The 24,388-nt window shown below is 43.7% G+C and overlaps 1 protein-coding gene across 1 annotated transcript in view; it reads left to right on the top strand.

Moving 5' to 3' along the window:
• Positions 1 to 24,388, top strand: part of TMEM52B (transmembrane protein 52B) — a gene marked incomplete at both ends in the record, with an annotated part of 73,431 nt that overhangs the window by 21,321 nt on the left and 27,722 nt on the right. Inside the window, one exon of the mRNA XM_081316280.1 lies at positions 18,963 to 19,001. Coding sequence (XP_081172406.1) covers positions 18,963 to 19,001 — 39 coding nt within the window. The remainder of the gene's footprint in view (positions 1 to 18,962; positions 19,002 to 24,388) is intronic.

Raw genomic sequence — 24,388 nt, forward strand, 5'->3', positions numbered from 1 at the left:
TCCTGGATGTCAGAGAAGGATTTTGGGGTGACCACAACGCTGTTGACGAACGTGATGTGCCCAATGTCGATTCTTTTTGGCGGGACTCCTTTGTTGGACCGCTTTGATCTCCTGACCTTCTGCCACTCACCGCCCTTTTCTTCTGTGGGTTCCATGTCTGCTGGCATTTCATAATTGGGACGTGTAAACCCTCGGTCCCAGGTGCTGGGCATTACAGGTCTCTGAGGCATCACTGGGGGTGAAGACGGCGTGTCATTCCCCTTGGGACTTGACGGCTCATCCTCCCCATCTGAACCAGGTAGGATGACATCTTTGTCTTGTTCCTCACTTTCGTCGGTGGCAGGGTATGTGGTCGTCTAAGGTGATGTCGTGGTCGGTGTGTCCTTGCTGGGTCGGTTGACATATGGGCTCAGATCATTTGAGTGAATCTGGGTCCAATTGGAGTCCTCTTCGAAGGAGGCAGATTGGGAAGTCACAGTCCTGCCCCCTTCTCCCAGGAAACTGTAGGCCTTGGAGCCAGGAGCATAGCCCAAGAACCTTAGTCTCTGGGAGACAGATCTCCCCTTCTTCCGCAGTTGCTTGGGGATGTGCACCCAAGCATAGGAGCCAAACACACGCAAGTGTCCCAGACTTGGCTTCCTACCGTGGACCAGGAAATATGGGGTCTGGTCCACAACGCTGCTCCAGGTGCGGTTTAAGGTGTAATTGGCGTATTTTACCGCCTCTGCCCAGTATGATTCTGCGACCCCAGCGTCCGCAATCAGACTACGCACCATAGTTTGTAGGATTCCATTTCTTTGCTCTGCCACGCCGTTCTGAGCAGGAGTGAAGGACGCTGTAAGAAAATGGCAGATGCCCTTACGCCTTATCCAGTTCTGGAATTTTCAGGACATGAACTCAGCCCCGTGGTTGCTCTGCAGTTGTGCGATCTTGGTCTTATACTGGGTCTCTACAAAGTTGTACAGTGATCTTATGGCGTTAAAAGCTTCGGATTTTTCTGTGAGGGTATACACGTGGCCGTACCGTGAAAAATCGTCAACGGCAGTGAGAAAATACTGTCTTTTCCCTAGGGATGGTGAGAATGGCCCAACCAAATCAACATGTACTATTTGGTATGGGTATTGAGTCTTACGCAGTGACACCTTAGGGATGGGGGCAGCCTTCCTCTTTGCCCTCTTACAGATGGCACAGTCCAGGAACACCTCACAATCCTTGAGCTGGACTCTCTCAGCAAACTCTCCCATCTTTTTAACCACAGGGAAGCTCGCATGACCTAATCTTCGGTGTAAGAGATGGGCACACCTATCGTGGTGCGGCTTCCCCACTGACACCCTCTTGGCTCTGGTTGCCTTGAGCAGTGCTTTAGGTGCCTGCTGAGGTTCGGGTTTCTTGTCCACACTGCCCTTGGAAAGCCGTGGGGCTGGCTGAGGTGGCTTGTGTGCAACCGCTTCAGCCTTGCGCTCCTTAGACAGCCTTGGGGCTGGCTGTGGGGGCTTTCTCTCTTTCCGTGCGCAGGCCTCTTCTGAGGTGGCACCCGGTGGACTGTCCTCTGTGGCTGGGTTCTCAGGGGAGAAGTATGGCAAACCATTTATGATGGCAATACTTCCAATGACCCTCTGGTTCCGGGTGACATGACCTCCCCCTTTGCGAAATAAAACTTCCACCCTATCATCGTCACATAATTTGATAATGCTTAACAGATTGTTGGCAATGGAGGGAGCATGTAATACCCCTTCAACATTTCCCAGCCCCAGTACAGAGACAGTGCCCTCCCCAACAACCAAAGCCTTATCACCATTGGCCACCTTGACAGATGAGTTAATTTTCTTTAACCTTTTAAACCCTTGTTTCATATTGGTAATGTGAGATGAAGCTCCAGAGTCCAGTAACCATAAGCCAGTGGGGCTATCAGCCTTTGTGGTGGGGGTGAGGTCACAAGTACACACAAAATTGCCCTTGGCACTACCTTTGCCCCCGCCATGCCCCCTTCCTTGCCCCTTGCCTCTTCCTTGATTGGGACCACGCTTGGTGGTGGTGATGGGGGCAGTCCTTCTTCAGATGCCCCTCAGAGCCACAGATGAAACACTTAAGTAGAGCATTAACCTGCTCTGAGTTGTGGTGCCTCCTGCTGGCTCGCTGAGTGGTGGCTCTGGCGTATTCTCCTGCATCTCTACGCCTCGTGTCCTCCTCAATGAGCCTCCCTGTGACGTAGGACAGAGTCATGGCTTCCTTCATTGTCCCCTCCAGTGAAACAATGAAACTGCTCCAATTTTTGTCCAGGGAAGCCAGAATGACAGCGACCATGTTCGCCTCAGGTACAAGGTAGTCTCTGAACATCAGTTCTGCCCTGAGCGCCTTCAATTTTCCCAGGTGCTCGGCCATGTTAGCCCCAAACCTCAGCCTGGTGGTGTAAAACTCAGTTGTGAGTCTGGTGATCGAACCGATGGTGTCGCTGTTGAATAAATTGTATAATAACCCCCAAACTTCGCCAGCTGTGAGCCCATCTGGAATGCTGGGGTACAAGTTAGCATCCAGTGAGCTCAGTAGAGTGGTATATGCTTGTCTATGATACCACTCTTCTTGGGGTCCCCAGGGAAGAGGTGGGGGATCCAGAACCATCTCTAGAGTCCCTTCCTTTAATAGACATATCTGCACTTCTTTACTCCAACTGCTGTAATTGTCCCCCCCAAGATGCAGTTTTGCAAAATTATTTGGGAGGGCAGAAGCAGGTAAAAGGGAATTTTCCTTAGCTCTTTTTCCATTTCTATACATCTGTGAGTTCTCCATTGAGGTGAATGGAAAAGGGATCCCTCTGCTGGCAGGTGGTGGTATTTTTCTCTGATTTTTGGATGGCCCAGACTGGGCATGCTCAGAACTCATTTGAGCCCAGGAGGCGGAGGGAGCGGATGTCTCTCTCTCTGTGTCTCTGGGCCAGGCCCAGGCCTAGGCCTGCAGGCCGGGATTTGGGCCAGAAGAGGGGCTGAAGGCTGCAGAAGCCCCGAAGATTCCTCCTGAAGCCCCCCCGGCACTGGAACTCTCACCGGGGGGCGAAGACTGCAGAATGGGGCCGGAATGGCGCAGAAACGCCCAGGATCGCCCGGAGGAGCCCATCGCTGGTCCTGAAGACCCTGGAGGTGGCTGAAGAAGGCACTGGAGTAGGGGCCTCGTCTGGAGGCCCCCCCAAAGACCATCTGGCAAGCAGGGCATCTGGGAGGCGGCAAAAAGTAGGCCGGAGGGCCCGGGGGTTCACTGGGGGCTCTCTGGCATTGCAAGACATAGCTGGGAGGCTCCAGGCAGATAGGCCCCGGGGAGATGGTTGGAGGCCCCGGAGCACCTCCGGGAGGCTCCTGGGGGTAGCGAGGGAGGCTGGCTACCCCCGATGTCGAGGTCGCGGTCGTTTTGGCCTCCAGGACCTGGATGGCTGCTTTAAACCCTGCTGTAGCAGTCTCGGCTGGACAGGCTTCGATGCCATCATAGGCCTTGAGGCTTTCCGGTGGGGAAGACCGGGTGGTTTCTGTGCCTCTTCGGCTGGATGCCACTGATTGCTGGGCCTCAAGGCTTGGCTGGGGCCTATCAAACCACGTTGGTGTCCTGGGGGCCGCCATCTTGCTTCCGGTTGGCCCCGGAAGCTGCAGATCACAGTTTGGTGGGAAATTTCCTGCCAAAAGCTCCGGGGCCCCGGGGTTCCCCAGGGTGGCCGGTGCCATGTTAGGGGGCCTCGTGGGCGCTGGGGAAGGACTTACCTGGTGTCCAGAGGCCCCCTGAGCTGGCATCCCTCGTGGAGAAGCTTGTGGCATCCTTCGCGCTGCAAGGAGCATTCGGAGCAGCTCCCTGCATTCTTGGTCCACGCTGGGTGTGGCCTGGTCCCTGGCGGCTTCCCCGGTGTTTGGGCAGTCTTGGGTGGACTGTAAGCCTTCCACGCTTCCCTCTGTGGCTTGCAGCTGTAGGGAGGCATGCGAAGGGGTCCCTGTCACTCCAAACCTCGCCATGTGGATTGCATACAAATATTATACAGTATAATTGGTAAATAAAGGTAGAACATATGTTAAATATACATCAAATGATAATATGCTTCCCTACAAAGTCAATTCTTGCTCAATGACAGACCAAGGAGTTAACTCGGAAAGGCAAGAGGAAAATCTAGAAGAGATCTGTGCAACTTGTAGAAGGGAAAGGCCCACACTGATAAATTAAAAATCTTTGTGGTCTGCAAAGGAATGCTGGTGGGCTAATCAATGATTTGGTGACTAGAGGAGCATCTACAGTGTTGGAGCTTGTGGTCATGGTAAGCCATGGAGGCACTAGGCAACATGACTTTCAGGGCAGTGGTGATGATTTTATTACTTGTTTTTTTTTAAAGTCTGTGCTTGGTAGGCTGCATGTACAGGCCTGGTCTAGAATTTATTTTGGAGCATTCAACTATCAAGAGCAGGCATGTCAAACTCATTTTGTTTGAGGCAACTTCTTATAAAAGAATTACCGTTAATTTGTTTTAATAAAATAATTTAAATCAATTTTTCACTTGATTTCAAATTAAATGAATTATATTGGTTGACAATGAGATTTTTTTTAGTACAATTGCTAAATGCAATAAACTGGTTTTAGGTATATGTTACTGGAAGGAAAAAGCAATCCCTGTTGCGTTACTGATCCCAGAGAAGCATTTGCATGTATGCAGGTATCCTTAGGGTGCCATAGTTATGGATGAGAAATATTGGTTGCAAAGTTGGCATTTCTGGATGTAATACAGATATTTTGGACTTATTTTTGTTTCTTTGCATGTTTGATATTTTTAAAAAGGCATATGCTACTGACTACACTTATGCACATATGTAACATCTTTTGCTAGGATACAGGATCACTGCTTGTCCAAAATTTTAATATACAGATAATATCACCAGAAATTATTTTAGCCTTTTTAATAAATGTTGTTATTGATGTTTAGCTCACCAGGGAAAACATCATATATTGTTATGTATATATTAGGTTAATTATTTAAAGACTGAATTGCAACATAACTAGATTCTAAATAATCTATTTTTCAAAACACACAACAGTCCAAACAGTAAAAGTAAAGTCCAAATTAAGAATATTTCATTCTTAAGATTTTTTTTTAGATTCGAGCTTCCGGTAGCGCTGCCGCGCCGAATGGCGGCGTTCTGAAGCCACCCGATCCTGGGAAGCGTCAAAACGCCCTGAGGCAGCGAAAATCAGCTGTTCCGCGGCGCTGGAGCTTCTTCCTCGGGAGAAGAGGGAGAGGCGAGCCTGCCTGGATAGAGGTAGAGCTCCCCTGTGATTCTCCCAAGCAGTTTTGGGGATAACAGGGTGAGCCCCCTCGGAGCCCAGGCTTTCTCCGCTCCCAGGACGTTTTCGCTCCAAAAGGAGTGGAACAAGACGCGACAACTACACCTGTTGCTTAGAGGGGACTGTGAGTATTTTGTTCCTTTGGAAAGCAGGCAGAGCAAAGCAGGAAGATCTGAATTTATAAATTGGATTTCAACTTTAACTCAGTTTCATTATCTTCTTCAAGTTTCAAGTTTGAAATGGAGTAAAAATGGCGCTGGAATGTTTCTCTCCTGCGTGAAGAGACTGTGTTTGAAAATTGTTATATTTTGCTACAAAGTAAGAGATACAATTTGCAACTGACTTTATCCAGTATCGGATTTTGTGTATTTGAAAGCCTGTTCCCTATTCTTCTTATTGAAGATTAAGAACTTTGAGAGAATTGTTATTTCTTCTCCCCCCCCTTTTTTTTTCTTTTGAACTCTGATTCTGCTGGGTGAAAGAGGAAATTGAAACTTAAGAGATGGCTGCGAGATGTGGGGGAGGGCCCCCGCTCTCTAAGAATGTTATCTCGTCACCTATACCACAAGCTGCAGGGCAGACTTCGATGAAACCTACAGTACAACCACCCTCTCCCCCACCTCCTGCATTTACACTGACAGACATCCAGCAAGTTGTGATGCAGTCAACGCAAGTTTTGCAACAAGAAATAAAGAATCAAAACAACCAGATGAGGGAAGATATAGTGTTTGCACTCCAGGGCTTAGCTGCACATATAGAACGCCTGGATGTTCGTGTGGATTCAGTTATGGAGTATGTGGAGAACTTGGAAAATAAAATTATTGATGCTGAACAGAAGATTGATAGAGCAGAGGCCAAGATTGACAGAACAGAAAACGAGGTTATTATATCAGAATATAAGAACATGGAGTTTGCTTTGCGTATCAGAGGCCTCAAAGAGAATCCTAAAGAAAATCTGGAATGGGAAATAGCACAAGCAGTGGCTCCTGTTTTGAAATGGGAACCTGAAGAACTACTTAAGGAAATGGATAAGATATTTAGGGTTAACTCCTGGATTGCTAGGCAAAAAAGTCTACCTAGAGATGTAGTGATTTATTTTTCCAGGAGATCAACCAGAAATTCTATTATCCAGGCTTTTTATCGGGAAAAATTTCAGATTGCAGGCCAAGATATTATGATTTTAAAGGAGATACCCTCAAAAATTCTTAGAAAGAGGAAAGATTTTGCCTTTTTGTCTGATGAGCTTAAGAAGCGACAAATCCAGTTCAGATGGGAAATACCTATTGGAATTGTGGTAAATCATGCAGGGACCAGATACAGACTGGATACAATCTTAAAAGCAAAAGATTTCTACACTAAGGTCCTGAAAGCAGGTTTACCACCATCTCCCCGAATTAAAAGAACAGAAGCTAGACAAGATGATAAACAATTGAGTGAAGGGGCAATGTTATTGCCCCTTGAGGAGACGCAGAAGCCGGAGGCCATGGAGCAGAGTTTGGCATTAAAGGAAGATCTAAAAGATCAGAGGATGACAAGAGCTGCACATAAGCGTATGGAAAAAGAGCAAAAACAAAAGCCTGTAACTGGTCCAGCTACACAAGATGCGGTTGTTTCAGAGCCTGTGGGAGGAGCACGTCCTAAGAGAGCAACAGCTGATCTTCAGGCCTTGTTCCAAAGGCTCATGGTCACCAGAGATGGTGAAGTTCCTGACATGGAATGTTAATGGGTTAAATTCACCACAGAAAAGAAAGAATTTTTTTATCTGAAACAACATAAAAATGACATTGTTTGCTTACAAGAGACACATATTGCATTAAAAGATCAAAAATATTTGATTAATTCCCGATTGGGAACACATTTTGCATCTTTTGCTCCGGACAAGAAGGCTGGAGTGGTTATTTACTTAAGAAAAGACTTTTCAGCAAGATTGATTGAATCGGATAAACAAGGGAGATATGTTAGTATTGAATTAACATTACAAGGAAAGAAAGTTCTTCTTATTGGATTATATGCTCCAAATCAGCAACAGCAAAAAAAATTATATTTTTACATCAGAGACTAATTGAACTGGATTACAAATCTGTTATTATGATGGGGGACTGGAATGGGGTTTTGGTGCCATCTGAAGATAAGAAGGGATCTTCTAAAAACTTTTTTAATTCAAAATTGCCTAAAGCTTTTTTTGATTTGAAGGAAGATCTGGAATTAAGAGATGTATGGCGGGAAAGGAATATGAGAGACAGAGATTTTACTTTCTTTTCGGATAGACACAAATCTTTTTCCAGGATTGACTTCATTTTGATTACTACTGATCTTTCCTCTTCGGTTAAGAACGTTAAGATTTTTCCTAGGACAATGTCTGACCATAGTCCTGTTTGGTTGGAGTTCTTTGCTGAAGACACTAGTAGGAGATCCTGGAGGCTAAATGAGAATTTATTTACAAATGACTTGTTCTTGCAGAAATGTAGAGAACATATGAAAGAATTTTTTGTCATGAATATGCATAAAGGTACCTCGACGGAAATGGTTTGGGATGCTAGTAAATCCTATATGAGAGGGGTTTTGATTTATATGAATAATGCTTATAGGCGTAAGCTAGTGCAAAAACGTTTAGATATTGAGGAAGAGATTAAAACTAAGGAGAAAAAGTTCATTTTGAATCCATTGGATAATAATTTAAAGATCTCAATACATTTATTGGAAGAACAATTTAATATGCTATTGGCTGATCAAGTAGCAACTAATTTGCATTATGCCAAACACAATACTTTTTGTAACGCCAACAAGCCTGGTAGATGGTTGGCTTATCAATTAAGGAAGAAACAGAAATTACATACTATAGACAAAATAGAATATAAAGGAAAAGAAGTCTACCAACAAAATTTGATTAAGAGGAGTTTTCTAGATTTTTACTCGAAATTATATTCTAAAGAGAATATACAAGCTTTAGATGTAGACAAGTATTTACAGGGAGCTCATTTTCCAAGACTTTCACAAGAACAACAACTTGAGATGAATTGCCCAATTACATCAGAAGAAATTTCTTTAGCTATTAAACAGTTGAAATTGGGCAAAGCTCCGGGAACAGATGGATTAACAGCAATTTATTATAAAAAGTTGTTGCCTGAAATGATTGAACCCTTAAAGATTTTGTTTAATGAAATTCAGACTGGAGGCGCAGTTCCTCCATCATGGAGGACAGCTTTTGTATCGTTGATCCCAAAGGAGGATCAAGATCTTACTCAACCTAAAAATTATAGACCTATATCGTTTTTAAATACAGATTATAAGATTTTTGCTAAAGTATTGGCTAATAGATTAATGCAAGTTTTGAAACAAATGATTCATAGTGATCAATCGAGATTTATATCTGGGAGGTATATGAAATATAATGTAAGACAAATTGTTAACTTGCTTGAGTATTTGGATAAGAACAACCAAGTCTCTGCAGCATTGATATTTTTGGATGCAGAGAAAGCCTTTGACCAATTGAATTGGCAATTTTTATTAAGAGTTGTTGAGGAGATGAATTTTGGAGAAGGTTTTCTACATGCTATTAAAGCTATATATCAACAACAAACTGCACAAATTATAGTTAATGGGGGATTAACAGAGACTTTTAAAATTGAAAAAGGTACAAGACAGGGTTGCCCCCTTATCACCATTATTGTTTGTTTTAACATTAGAGATTTTACTAATTAAAATTTGAGAGTCCTCTTTGATAAAGGGAATTAAAATAAAACAGAATGATTATAGATTGAGAGCTTTTGCTGATGACTTGGTTGTGACAGTATCCCAACCGTTACAGTCGGTTATAGATTTGATGGAAATTATAACTCAGTATGGTAAGGTTTCTGGGTTTAAGGTGAATAGTAATAAGACTAAGATACTATCCAAGAATTTATCTATGAGTGAAAGGGATATGTTATCTAAATTAACAGGTTTTGAAATAGTGAAGAAGGTTAAATATCTAGGAGTATATATTGCAGCCTCAAATGTAAAATTGTATAAGAATAATTATGAAACACTATGGTTGAAGGTACAAAGGGACTTAAATAATTGGAAAAAATTACAATTATCATTACTGGGAAGAATTGCAGTTGTTAAAATGAATGTTCTACCAAAGTTTCTCTTTCTGTTTCAGATGATACCTATATTGAAAAAGGATGCCAACCTTGATCAATGGCAGAAGGGTATTAACGAATTTATCTGGACGGGGAAAAAACCAAGAGTTAAATTCAAGATTTTACAAGATGCCAGGGAAAGAGGGGGACTCAAGGCGCCGAATTTGAAATTGTACTATGATGCGGTTGCCTTGACCTGGGTTAGTGATTGGCTTAATCTAACTAACAAGAGAATACTTCATCTTGAGGGATGGGATTTGGTATATGGATGGCATGCATACTTGCTTTATGATAAGAAGGTAGACAGGGCTTTTAAATCCCATATTCTTAGAAGTGCTTTATTGCGTGTCTGGAAAAAGTATTATTATAAGTTAAATTATAAAATACCGATTTGGGGAATTCCTGGACACATGATAGAGGGCGTATCTATGGGAGTGAGTATGGATATGGTTTCTTATAAGGAACTACTTAGATTGCAAGGGAATGATTGGCAACTTAAACCAGTAGAGGAGTTAAGACAAGAAAACATAAGTTACTCTTGGTTTCAATATACCCAATTGAAAGCTAGGTGGAAGTCAGATCAAAAGGTTGGCATCACAACTACAGATCAAAATTTAGTAAAGCAAATTAGAGATTCAAATTGTGCACATATAAAGAGGATATATAATGCTTTAATTGAATTGGATTCGGAAACGGAACTGGTTAAAGACTGCATGATAAAGTGGGCACAAAATATTCAGGAACCAATTTCGCTGGACACCTGGGAGATAATTTGGGTCAGAAATGTTAAATTTACCCAGGCTCAAAATTTAAGAGAAAATTTTTATAAAATGTTTTATAGATGGCATCTGGATCCCAAGAAGCTGTCCAATATGTATCCTAATGTACAGTCTAAATGCTGGAGGTGTGGTAGTTTAGAAGCTACCTATTTTCACATGTGGTGGACTTGTAGAAATATAAAAGCTTTTTGGATTAAAATTTGGTGGAACATTCAAAAGATTTTTAAGAGAAAGATAAAGTTCTCCCCGCAATTGTTTTTATTGGGCATTGTTGTAGATTGTGATGTTAAAGAAACTAACTTGATGTTGAACATGATAACGGCAGCACGGTTACTGGTGGGACAATATTGGAAGAAGGATAGTTTGCCCACTGTAGAAGAATGGGTGTTTAAAGTTTCGAATCTTGCAGAAATGTCTAAGATTTCTGCTTATCTGAAGGATCATTCACAGGAAAGATATATTTCAGTTTGGAGGAGATGGATAAATTATATTCAAAACAAATATGGGACCAAAAGGTACCATTTAGCTTATGAGTAGATTTTAGTGGGATATTGTTATTGGTACATTGTTTGTAGTTATGTTAAAAGAGAGTTAAAGCGCATTATGAATTTGGTTAATTGTATATTATGCATAATTTTTATTTAGAATATGATTATTGTAACTATAATCCTGTATTTAGCTCTGGGAAGTGGGGGGGGGGAAAGTGGGTGGGTTTGGGGTGGGAGGGATTTGGGGATATATTGTAAAATTTTGTTTTTGTAAAACTCTTTAATAAAAAAAAGATTTTTTTAGATTCAAAATAGTTTTCAAGAGTGTACAAAAGATACTATGTTTTTTCTAGAATCAGCTAAATTAAACATATTGCATTGAGAAAAATGTTTCTCATTTCTTTCCTGTTACCTTTGATTTCATTGCAGAGATGTTAACATAAGAAATAGATTAGTTATCTGATTTTACCTTCCAAAAGACAGAAGCAGATGAAAAATGTGTGGTTCTTTCCTGTTGGCTTTTCTGAATTAGCTGTTTTAGACTCTAAAAGTTTAGTTCCTAAAGAAGTAATCCTGTAAATAATTTTAATGTCCTCTTCTAGTGCAGGCTCTTTTATGACTCAAGGATTTCAACTCCCAGAATTCCTGAGCCAGCATGGCTCAGCTTGGAAACCTCTCCCTTTACCCTCAGCATGGCTGGCTCAGGATTTCTGGGAGTTGAAGTCCTCGAGTCATAAAAAAGAGCCAAGATTGTTAGCCATGCAATAGGCTTAGGAAAACCAATAAGGGAACTGGGTTGTTTTTTCCTGCAAAAAAAAGGTGCCGGAACACCGTTCTGAGAGTTCTATGAGAAAAAAAACCCTGCTGGTAACCCATTCTCTTCTCCCACTGATGCTTTCTCCACTCCTAGGGTTGGTGGGGGCCTTTGGGATGTTATGTTCGCATGATCCCCCTCTGGGAAATTGAGCTTTGCCATCCTCCAATTTACCCAGGTTTTCCATTTCTTTAACCATTCCAGCCCTGGGATCATTGGGCATTCCATGCCTGGAGTCCCTACAAACGTTATATCTTTCTCATGGTTCCCCAAGGACAGGTTGACTGGTAAAGTGGTTAGGGTAGCTGGCACCCCCCTGCTATAGACCCATCTAACTGGCCAAAGGAGATTCGTTGTTTTAGTCTCCTCACTGGAATGCCCACGTTCCCCACTAGCGTTGGGCTAATGAGGCAGTGGGTGCAGCCAGAGTCTATTAAGGCCTTCACTTTGACAGCTTTGGGCATGGAGGGTGCTAATATAGTTACTGTCTTGAGGATGGGTTGAATGGATCCACTTACCAGGGGTTTGCCCTCCAAGCTGTCATCTGAGGTGCCCTCCACTCCTGCGGTTTAGGTTGGAGTTCCCTCCCCTCATTTGCCAGGGGTTGGGGACTCCACAGTCTGTATCCCCCACATGGCAGGTTCTTTTGGTTTGGCTGGGGACATTCCTGATTTCCTGGCTGGTGATGGTTGTGGTTTGCAGTGAGGGGCTTTTGAGTGGCATTCTACAGTGTGATGCCCCTCTCTCCCACATTTGAAACAGCCCGTTGACTTCTTGGCCAGGGCCGTGGTTTTGCTGGCTAGCACATCGGCTCAGGAGGTGAGCGGCCCCATGGTTTTCCTCTGCAGTGCCTCTTCAGGAGATTGATCTCTGCTTCCTCTGCCAGGATGTAGCATTCATCGAGTTGGCTTGGCTCCCCACGAGGCAGGCAAGCATCATATAGATTGTAGTTTAGCCCGTCTTTGAAATGGCTAAGGAGGATGTCAGCTTGTTCAGCTTGTTGGCAAGGGCCCGGAATTCTTGTGTATATTCGGCTACCGGACGTCTGCCCTGCCTCACTGTTTTGATTCTCTCACGGGCCTTCTGATCAGCCAGGGGGTCCTCAAATCACCTTTTCAGAGAGGACATGAAGTGGTTGAAGTCATTGAGCTCTGGGGTGTTTGAATCATGCAGGTTTACCACCCAGTCTGCAGCCAGTCTGTCCAGGGCGGATCACACCATACGGCTTTATCACTAGGGATGTCCCGTCCATATTCTTCCATGTAACTGAGGAAAAACCCCAAGTGTGGCAGCTCCCCCCTGAATTTCGCATCCAGTGGTGGGAATCTTTGAATGGATCAGTGCCTTTGCTGCTGGTGGTATTGTCTCCCATACTAACTGCCATCTGTGGGTCGGTGGGGAGTGGGGCTGCTGAAGTGGTAGCTGCGGGTTCAGCAGATGTCCCCGGGAGTACAGGTTCTGATCCCCACCAGTGTCTCTCCAGCTGCATCTCCAAGTGTTGGTGCAGCCGCGGGGCTCAGGTTTCTCCTCCCCTAGAGAGCCGAGGGCTGTTTTCATCAGGTCAATAGCTTTCTCTAGGATCTTGTCTGAGTGTGGTGCACAACCTCCCCTCTGCTAACGTGCTGGGATTTCTCCATCTCTTGCTTCCATTCGGGTTGGTGGCTGCTCCGTCTCAGGGTCACCTTTCTCAATATCTTTTCCCACTCGCTTTTTTTTCCAACACTCATCGACCACCGAGATTTGTGGTCACACGTCTGCACCACTTCTTCTCCTGAGTAGTATGACATTTCAGATCGCGACAGCTGGTGGGATCTCGGTCAGGGGAAAGGCTCCTTTCCACAGGGTTTTCTTTCTTCCCTGCCTCATTGTCCAATATTTTATTTCTTGCAAAGTCCCCCAGTAAGGTTCTTCCTTCCAGGTTGACTATTATTGCAGATCCTGTCTAGTGTCTGGACCTACTTCAACCCACATCTTAAGAAAGCAGAACTCTTGGAAACAGTTTCTTCCAAGCAGGAACTTTTATTAAGAATAGGAGATAGCAGGCATAATAGACAGGTTCTGAGGGATTCCCTTACAGATTGATATTTTAAAGTGTCCCTAGGCAAACCTCACCCCATAGTTCATCCGGGCAGTTCAGACCAGCCAATCCCCAGGTAGTAAGTCCATTGTTGGAAAGGGAAGATGACATCAATCTGGTTCTGTTTGCAGCATGATCATTCCACAGCTCTTCACACCTCCTTTTGAGGACGGAAAAATAAACCAGATCCCGGAGGTTTGTATCTCTCCCCCCGCCTTTTTTTCCTAGCTGCCTGCTAAGGGAGAAAAAGTTCAGAGAGATGCATAGTATAGGAGGCAATTTGTTACATTGTAATGGATAGCAGACACAAGGCGAATAAAGAAAAGGTTACAATGTGGTTAATAGAGGAAGTAAAAGCAATAAAATCTGCATGAATATCCCCTCTCCCCCTTGGGAGTATGGTAGAATCCAGGGAAGGTGAGATTTGGTTTTAGATCAGAGGAGATAGTTAGAAATGAGATATAAATGGATTCTGACACTCTATTTGTTCCTTTAGTTTTTCTTGCCTAGGTGTAGGAGTTTGCTTTTCTCCACATTAAAATTCATTTTGTTGGATACGGCCCATTGTTCAAGTTTGTTAAGATCTTTTTGGATCTTGAGTTTGTCTTCTGGGGTGTTGGCTACTCTTGACAGTTTGGTGTCATCTGCAAATTTGATGAGTTCCCCTTCAATTCCCCACTGGTTACTTCTCTCCATGTGGATATAGTGCCACTGAGGACTACTCATTGAGTATGGTTTGTCAGCCAGTTACAGATCCATCTGGTGGTGATGTTGTCTATTCCACCTTTTTCTAGCTTACTGAGGAGTCGGTTGTGATCTACCTTGTCAAATGCCTTACTGAAATCTAGGTATACTATGTCCACTGTGTTTCACTGGTCTACTAGTTTAGTTACTTTATCAAAGAATGAGATCAGATTTGTTTGGCATGTTCTGTTTTTAACCAAATCTGTGCTGGCTGCTAATTATGACTTGGTTTGCTTCTAGTTGTTCACAGATCTATTTTTTTATTATCTTTTCTAGGATCTTCCCAGGTATTGATATTAAACTGATTGGTCTGTAATTTCTTGGGTCCTTTTCCCCCCCTTTCTTGAAGTTGGGGACCACATCAGCCCTTTTCCACATCAGCCCTTTTCCAATCCTTGGGTAATTTCCCAGTGCTCCAGGATTTGTGAAAGATGTGGTGTAATGGTTCTGAGATAACATCTGCCAGCTCTTTCAGAACTCTGAGATGTAATCTCTTGGGTCCTGATGATTTGTATTCGTCACGATTGGATAGGTCGGTGATGGTGAACCTTTTAGAGACTGAGTGCCCAAACCGCAACCCCAAACCCACTTATTGCAAAGTGCCAGGGCCGTATCAGCATTGTGGTGCCCTCAGGAGTGGGTGGGTGTGGCCCACTGGGTGGTTGTGGATACGGTGGTCACTGCAGACTAGGTGGGCATGGCCACCTCAATGTTGCTCATTGGGAGGATGCCTGTGGGGGCTGGGCAAGGTTGGGGTAGATCCAGGGGGGGTCTCTGGTGGGTAAGGTGGTGGGCAGGAGGCTTGGCCTGCGGTGTGAGACAGGGGCAGGGCAGGGCTGCCCTTGCCATGGGGCAAGGCAAGGCAAGGCAGGGGCCAAGGTGGATGCTGCCTGACACCATCAGCCCCTGCACACAGAGACCAGCAAGCACATGGGGGCCGATGGTGTTCGTCAGCAGCCACAGCCTGCTGGACCCTCGACTAGCACACTCCGGACCTCCGATGCCCACTGCCAATAATGGGCCAGCCCTCCAGCAGCAGGCAAAGTAGGGGAGGGGGAGGCACATGATGCAGACCACCGGACATGCATACTACATCCCATCTGTTTTTGCTTGTGGTTGGAGAGCAGGTCACTGCTGGTCATCTCCTCAGGCCCCCTCACAGATCTTGCCCTTGGCCTCCATGTGGAGCCTGTTCCCCTTGTACATCTGATGCACCATGGCCCCGCCTCAGGCTGCCATCGCCAGCAGATTGCACAAATCCATTAGGCTGCTGTCACTGCCTGGAGTGGCAGCCTCACCCAGCACCAAGGAGGCAAATTAGCTGGCTCGCAAGCTCAAGTAGAGGTAGTGTGCTCAAGTAGAGGATACCCATGCCCAGCAAGCCAGAGGCCATCCCGAATGAGAAAAGCCACATCCCCATCAGCACCATGCCCCCCCCCCCAGTCCCAGCTAGGATTGCATGCCTCCCCATCTCTGCTGGACCTGGGTTGCTTTCCCCACTCGGGATGGCCTTTCACCTGCTGGCCATGGGTGTGCTCTACTACCTCTATGTGGAGCTTCCTAGCTGACCACTTCACCTCCTTCATGCTGGGTGGGCCTGCAGCTCTGGGTGGCGGCCTAATGGACATGTGTGAGTGGCTGGCGGCTGTGGTAGGTACTGAGGTGCACACAGTGGCATAGCGTGGGTTGTCAGCACCCGGGGCAAGGCAAGTAATTTGCGCCCCCTAACCCGTGGATTTTAGCACTCGAGTCTGCCGCAGGGAGCCCCGCATCCTGGGCGTCCGCCGCACCCCCCACCCACGCCTCCCCCGGGAAAAGGGGGAAGGTCCGGCATCCCCTCCCTCACGTGCGGCAGAAGCGCCGGGACCCGAGGCCGTGCCAGGAGGCGGGCGGCGCAGCGGAGGATATACAGAACATTCAAATAGAAGGAAAATATGTGCATCAATAAGACAAAACCAGATTTACATATATTATTCCCCTCCACTTGAATATTCATAAATATATTGGAGCAATATTACTTTCCTTCCCTTACGAAGTAGGCCCAAAATTTATGAAGTTCTACTTCTATTTACAACCAATTTGACCTTAATCTACTTGGTAGATAGAGAGGCAAAGTAGTTAACAGGTGAACCAACAGCAAAGTTAAAATGTCAAAGCACTTTGTTAATAATCTATATTCTATTTTACTTCTATAAAGCCTCAAACAGCTTCTTATTTACAGTAAGTTACACAGTGCCTGCTCATTTCTGTATCTGTCAACTGCCCCACTCTGATAGTCAACAAGAGAAACTCCTGGGTTTATTTTTTCCTCCAAGAGAATACGGTACTGAAAAGCCATGTGGGTACAGAAGTGGGAAATCCAGTTCTAACATTTTGCTTGTAAAAGTCATAAAACAAATTCCTCCTTTCTTCCCTGGATCTCCCACTGTCCTTTCAACATCAATCAGTTGCATTTGAGTTGTTTTGAGAACGATCTCAGAGAAGTGGAGGCAATTAGAGCTCCCAGACCTGTCACTTGACCTAAAATTATTTTATTTCCTCCGAACATGGGACGGGGGTGCCCAACCTTCCGGGAAACACCAGGATCTCCCAGGCGGGGAGCCGGGCTGCGCCAAGAGGTGGGGCTGCGGGGCAGGAGGGGGTCTTGGGGGAAGGATCTGAAGGGGATCGGAGAGCCGTTCATGGAAGCCGCAACCCAGGAGGAGGAGAAGCGAAGGCGCAGCGCTTCCCACGGAGCAGAAAAACTCGCGAGGAAAGGCAGAGACTCGGAAGGGGAGGGGGCGCAACTGGGGGAAACCCACCTGGCTCTCCCAGGAATCCCTCCTCCCCTTCCCCCCTGGGGATTCCCCCCTCCTGATTGCCCTCCCCCTCTCGGAGCCTCCTTGCCCACCTGGCGCCCCTCCCCCGCCAGGGGAACCTCCGCAGCCCTGGCGTAAGAGGCGTCGAGAGACCAGGAAGGGGAGATGGAGGGGCAGGAAGCTGGATTCCCAGCCCCCCTTTCTCCTCTCTAGGCGCAAAAACTCTGCGCTTAACTCCTCCGCTGAAGCGCTGTGGGGAGGGGGCGACTGGGGCGCCGCCGAGCAATGCTAAAGTGCTCCAAGCGGGAACAGCAAAGGACCGTCACCCTTCATGCAAAGCCCCAAGACCAAAAACTAGGATCCAGATTGAAAAGGAAAGTTGTGTGTGCCAATCTGCACCTCTAAATGCAAATTAGGAATTCGTCGCCGAGCGCGCCCCCCCAGATGTTGCGCCCGGTGCGGCCGGCCCCCCCTGCACCCCCCACGCTACGCCACTGGGTGCACAAAGGGAATGTGCTCCACCTGCAGGCCATGGGCAAGAGTCTTGAGGGGGTCTTGGGGTGGAGTAGGCATGTCTGATGGTCCCTGAACTCCATATGTTGCTGGTGCCGCCACAGTGCTGCTGCTGGAGGGCTGGCCTGGTTTTCACAGCGGGCTATGCAACCCCTGCTGCCAGATGCTCTCGGCCTCCGTGCGCTCACCACAGGTGGAGCGCATTCCCCTCGTGCATCTCAGTACCTACTGTGGCTGCCAGCCACTCGTGCAGGTCCATTAGGCCACCACCCAGAGCTCCATGCCCACCCAACATGAAGGAGGCAAAGTGGTTGGCTAGGAAGCCCCATGCAGAGGTGGTAGAGCGTGCCCAGAGCCAGCAGGCAAAAGGCCGGATCCCCATCGGCGTCATGGCCACTCAGGCCCAGCAGAGATGAAAAGGGGCATGAAATCCTAGCTGGGACTGGGGGGCCATGGCATCAATGGGGATCTGCTTGGGGTGGCCTTTGGTTTGCTGGCTGTGGACATGCTCTAACACCTCTACTCGAGCTTGCTAGCCAGCCGCTTCTCCTTCTTTGTGCTGGGCGGGGCTGCCACTCTGGGTGGCGGTGGTGGCCTAATGGACCTGCACAAACTGTTGATGGTGGCAGCACGCATGTCCACAGAGAGGGCTTTGAGTGCCGCCTCTGGCACACATGCCATAGGTTCACCACCACTGGGATAGATGTTCTCTTACCATTTTCTTGCTTATTTTGATTTTTGTTTCTAGGCTATCTTTTGCAGTGTTTTTTTTTTTTTTTGCTGTGTTGGGCTATGGTTTCTTTTTGTGTGAAGACTGATGCAAATTATGAGTTAAGCAGCTCTGCTTTCTCCGTTGTCTGTAATTTCCATATCATCTTCTCTCTTTAGTGGGTCTATAGTTTCCTTGACTTTTCTTGTTGTTAATATGTTGGAAGAAACTTTTTTATTGTTGAGTTCTGCTGCGAGCCTTGTCTTGTTCTCTTTAAATTTGCTTATGACCTCATGAAATCCTATTAAAAAATTCTGTTTCCAGAGTTCATTGGATAATTAACTGGTTTCAAGATTTGGGATCTTGATTGTTGCTAATTTACTGACAAGTGTATTCAGATAGCATGAAGTAAATAAACAACACAACGTGTAACATTTAAATCTCACTGATTCCCTCAAATGCAAAATCCTTTTGGTGGAATCTTTTGGTGTATCTGAGTTATTAAGACAAGAGCAATCATCTAAATAATAAAGTTCTGATTGTGAGAATATAAAAATTAGCCCTCTATTTCTATGACATTAATATTTTCTTGAACTCCTTTTACTTTCAAAGCTGTTCCAACACAAACTGGGTCCATCTCTGGTACATCTGGTAAGATTAATGAGAAAAGCTTCTGTGTGATTTATTATGCTTTGAATTTGTTGACTGAACTTTTTTACTTTTAAAATATAAAATATGGTAATAGAAACAAGACAAATAGTAACTCAAACATAAACTACTACAACAAATAAGAGAATATTAAGAAACTTATCCACACATATACACAGTCAAGGGAACTGGATATCTATTTCCTTAAAAAAGAAGGATTAGGGGTGACATGATACCTGCCTTCCAGTACTTGAGGAGCTGTCACAGAGGAGAAGAGGTCAACTTATTCTCTAAAGCACATGTGTCAAACTCACCACGTCACGTGATGTGTCGTGATGCATCGTGACTTTTTTTGCATTGCCGGAGCTGAGGGTGGGGGTGGCCTTTGTATAATGCAACCGGATTGCGGCCCGACAGTTTGATACCCCTGCTCTAAAGCATCAGAGGGCAGGATAAGAAGATAAAAGTAAGATCCAACCTAAAACTGAGAAATTTCATGACAGAGAGAATAATTAATTGATGGAATGGCTTGTGTCCAGAAATTGTGGGGGCTCCATCGCTGGAGGTTTTCAAGGAATGTTTGGACAACTATTTGTCTAGAATTGCAAAGGGTCTTCTGTTCAAACAGGAGGTTGGGCTATAAGACCTCCAAAGTTTTATAGTTAAAACTGTTATGCTATGTTATTCTTAGACCCTTCTCTCTTCCCAGTCATATGAACCAGATGAAGCTTATTAAGAAATAAAGAATTTCAGAAGCCAAATTTTGTATATTTTCCTAGTTAATTTATAAAATTAACAATACTTTTCTATAATAGATGCAGTACAAAGAATATTATGAGTATTCTGTCCTCTTTTTTTTCCAAACTTCAAAAAATATACATTGGCTTTCCTTCTGGATCTGGAATTGGAGAAGCTATTTTTACATTTCTAACCTGATTCTACCTATGCATGAGAGAATACTTGAGGAAATGAGTCATTTCTTTAGTATAGAGAGACAGGGACAATGAGAATAAAAACAGAAGGTAGCAGCTCTTTGCAAACTCTCTTGAAGAGAGAATTTTATGAAATTAAATCTGCTTAGGGGGTGGGAATGACATCTTTGCAATTTGTTTTTTGTTTGAGACAGCTATCTCAGGATTTACCTTAGGGTGAATCTACCTGTTTGGGTTCTTGAAATATTTATCCATAAATACATATTTTACAGATGCACTGATGATGTTAACTAGTTTGGGTAATAAAATGTCTTCAAGAAAACAAGCAGGCTCAGAGAACACCAAGGATCCCTAATTTCAACCCTGAGCTACATTTGTACCACGTATGGGCATCAAACACTTCATACAGCATGAAAATGGGAATTCTAGCACTAATTATGTTACCTAGTTTGGGTAATGAAATGTCTGCAAAAAAACAAGCAAGTCCAGAGAGTACTGTGAGATTTAAAAACCCAAAATTTGATACTCACAACTCAAAGACAAGTCTGGTTAACAAAACAAAGATTTATTGAAAAGAAATTGAAAATAATAAAGAAAATAATAAAGAAAGAAAGCGTTTTCAAACGCGGCCTCTTAGACCCTTCCCATTGGATTGGGTTCTAAGAGCAAGTTTCAAAGCAAGTATTTATACTTTTTTTTCTCGATACATGCCCCCCCCTTAAGAAACTTAAGTTAGTCTTTGAAGTCATTTACATTTCTAAAAGATCCTCTTTGAACTTTTACATCCAAAAGACTTATTGTAACAACTTCCTTACATCCGTCACTACACTATCTTGTTTTACTCACCTTCTTGAGGTGATTATCCTTTTTAACATTTCAAAAGAACTTTGTTGATTACCATGTGTGAATTCTCTGTCTAAGTAGGAAATACTGTAGATAGCCCCACATCTTAGTGTTACATTTTATACAATTCATTGGTGTTACATTTGGTACCATTTATAAAAGAATAACTTTTATTTATTTTCCTTTAATTCCACCCTTTTTCTCTTCTACCTGAATTATTCTTTTATACTTTTAGGAATTCATCATTCCCTAATTTTTCTTCAAATTCCTGTGGAAGCAAGTTATTATATTCTGAATCTTCTTTCCCCAACCCTTGTTTTCCTACCTTCATTATTAACATTGTTTCTTTTTCCCATTTTCAACTGAAGATGTTATTAAGGTCATACTTTTCATTGTTCGTCTTATTAGTATTTGTATGAGAGGAATCAAACATAGTAAAAACATAATAGCCAAGAATCCTAGTATTGCAAATTTTGCTAGTTCTTTCCAATTTGCAAACCACCCTCCAAACCAATTATTTACCCCATCTAAGGTCAACCCCTTCCAGGTTTGAACTGGGACATGAGCTAATTTTATCATTTTGTCTGTAATTTCCTTTACTACCATACCACTTTCATCTACTTCAATGCAGCAATTGCTCAGATTAAATTTTCCACACACACCTCCTTCTTGAGCTAATAAGTAGTCTAAGGCTAACCGATTCTGCATAATGTAAGTTTGAGACTTTACACTTTCCTTAGCTAAATGCGTTAGAGTACTTACAGTGTCATTTGTAATTATTTCAAGCACTGCTTGTAGCCTAATTACCCTATTTAGAATATAGATGGGCTCTCTGGCACCTAAAGTGCCATCTTCCGCCCATGTAGCTGGTCCATAATAGTTGATGATCTTCTCTGGAGTCCAATCATCATCTTTCCAGATTCCAATTTTCATATTGCTTGGTTGTATGGCTCTTTTCTTTCGGACTTTATCTGATAAATCATCATATACAGTTAGTCCCAGCCATTGTTTTTGTTCAATGGGAAGGAGGAAAAAACTTGGCTTTATTATTCCTAAGATACAAGATCCATACCACCCCTTGGGTAGATACCCATAGGCATATTTTCCACATATCCAATACATACCTTCCGGGGCTACCCAGTCCAGGGTGTCGTTTTCAGAATCTTTTAAATAAGCCATCTCAGTTATTTCACTTAATGTCTCTTTCTTTGATATTCCACTTCCTCCCCACCAACTGTCATTGTTCCATACAGCCAAGCAAATCATGTCTCCTACTGCTACTGTCCTATTCTTTCTTTGCCTCTCATAACATATTTTCCCTACTAAATTTGTGGTTAATGCCCATGTTCCCTCTTTTCCTTTTGTGAACTCGAGAGTTTTATTTTTCCACATTTCCACCACAATGTCATGTTTTTAATTCTTGAGCCTCCCATGGCCATTGTTCTCCCATATTTGTTCCTCCACAAACAAAACAATTTCTTACTGTTAGAGTTTTAGCAATTTCTTCAGCCAATTGTGCAAACATATTCACTGTTTTCTTAGGAAATTCAGGTAATTCTAATTTTTCGAATTCCTGATAATATGACCAAAAGATACTCTTGCGTATTGGTTTTATTTTAGTTGTTTCTATTTTTAATACTAGCCACCCCCACGGGTCTTTTCCGGTTCCATCTATTCCTATTCCAAAGTCCTTATATTGAATTCCTTTTTCTAATGACTGATTTATATGCATACACATTGGGTTACATTTTCCTTGAGTGCAATCAGTCCTGGTACTTCTGATACTAATATTCACTTCCTTTGGACCTATACTTCTCTCATTTGGGACCGTAGTAGTATACCAATAATCATAGCTTGGACTAAAGGCAACAGGTACTACACTTGATATGTGCACTTTGTGAAATAAATACTTCCTTTCTTTTATATAATTTCTTTCCCACTCTAAGTTTTCACATCTCACCCCAAACGAGTTATCAGATCCTTGTCCATTATTAATAGCTTGGCAAGCATCAAAGCACACCCCCATACTAATTCAGCCCCTGGTTTCATTATGGGCTATGTAACCTCGTCTGATTTGACTTAATGAGAACATCTGAATTGCACCTACCCCTCCCTTATAAGCATACACCCACATTTTTGCAGTTACTGGTCCTATTGCTTTTGGGTCATAACATTCTACTCCTATGTTGGTGTGACAACGCTTATATTATATTGTGTGTCATTTTGAATGCAGTCTGTTAAGTTAGTTTGTAAACATTCAGGAATCATTGTTTTCTCAATTTTCCCTTCCCTTTTTGTCATTTTTACACATTGCGTACATGGTTCTAGTGGTTGGACAGGTTTTAAGAGTATAATAAGAAGAACTCCCAAGTACCACCCAGTAACATTCCAATACATCCTCTATGCTCTTAATATCACACTCTATCTTACACCCCGTACATAAAATGCAATCAATATAATAGGAGCAACAACAACATCCACAAAGGCACTTACAAAACCAGCACCTCCTGGAGATATGGAGATATTGGATTTTTCTCAATCTTGGCTTTTCTCTGGGAGTGGAAGCATAAAAAAATGCAATGTTTAGTCCTTATGTCTCTTTTACCCCTCCTTCTGTCAAGAGTCCGTTAGGTCCTCCGAAGCTTTAACTTCAGTGGATCTCCTTGGTGAGATTCCACCTTCCACCTCTCTGGGGCTGGCACGGGCCCTTTCACTCGGGAGTAATGAGTCCAACCTCTTTCAGCTGTCCGGATGGCTGTTTCAGTAGTTAACAAGACGATGTAAGGTCCCTCCCAAGTTGGAGTTAGTTTTTCATCTTTCCAGGCTTTTATCAACACCCACTGCCCTGCTTTGTATCGGTGTACTGCAAAGTCCAAGGGTGGAGTTTGAGCAAGAATGCCTTTCTGTCGCAAGAGAGAAAAACATCTGGACAGCTTAAGTACATATTCTATTATTTTATCTTTCAGTTCAACTCGTGGCAATCCCTCCCTCCCCATATAAGGTACTCCAAACATGAGTTCAAATGATGACAATCCAATATCTTTACATGGTTGTGTTCGTATCCTTAATAAGGCCAAGGGGAGGCATTTATTCCAGGGTAAATTTGTTTCCTCCATTAATTTAATCAAAGTTTGTTTTAATTTTTGATTAGCATGTTCAGAAATCCCAGAACTACTGGGGTGCCAAGCTGTGTGATAATCCCATTTAATTCCTACGGCCTCATTAATTAATTTTACTACCCTTGCCATAAAATGCATCCCCTGGTCACTGTCTATTACTTCAAGAAGACCATACCTGAGTATTATGTTTTCTAACAATATTCTACCCGTGGTGCTAGCATTTGTATTCACACATGGAAAAGCTTCTACCCATCGAGTTAAATGATCCACTATGACAAGCAAAAACCTTATTTTTCCTGCTTTTGGTAATTCAGTATAGTCAATTTGAATTTTCTGAAAAGGTGGTATTGCCAACTCCCTTCCCTGTTCCAAACAAGGACAGGATTGTAATTCCCCCAATTCTCCCAGATATCACCTTCCATCAATGTGTCCTGCACACAGACACAAAAACATTTAAAAAAAAACCTCCACAAAAAAATTAGAGTAATTTCTAAAA

This window comes from Vipera berus (assembly GCF_964194415.1).
Source record: "Vipera berus genome assembly, chromosome: 2".
Lineage (NCBI taxonomy): Eukaryota > Metazoa > Chordata > Lepidosauria > Squamata > Viperidae > Vipera > Vipera berus.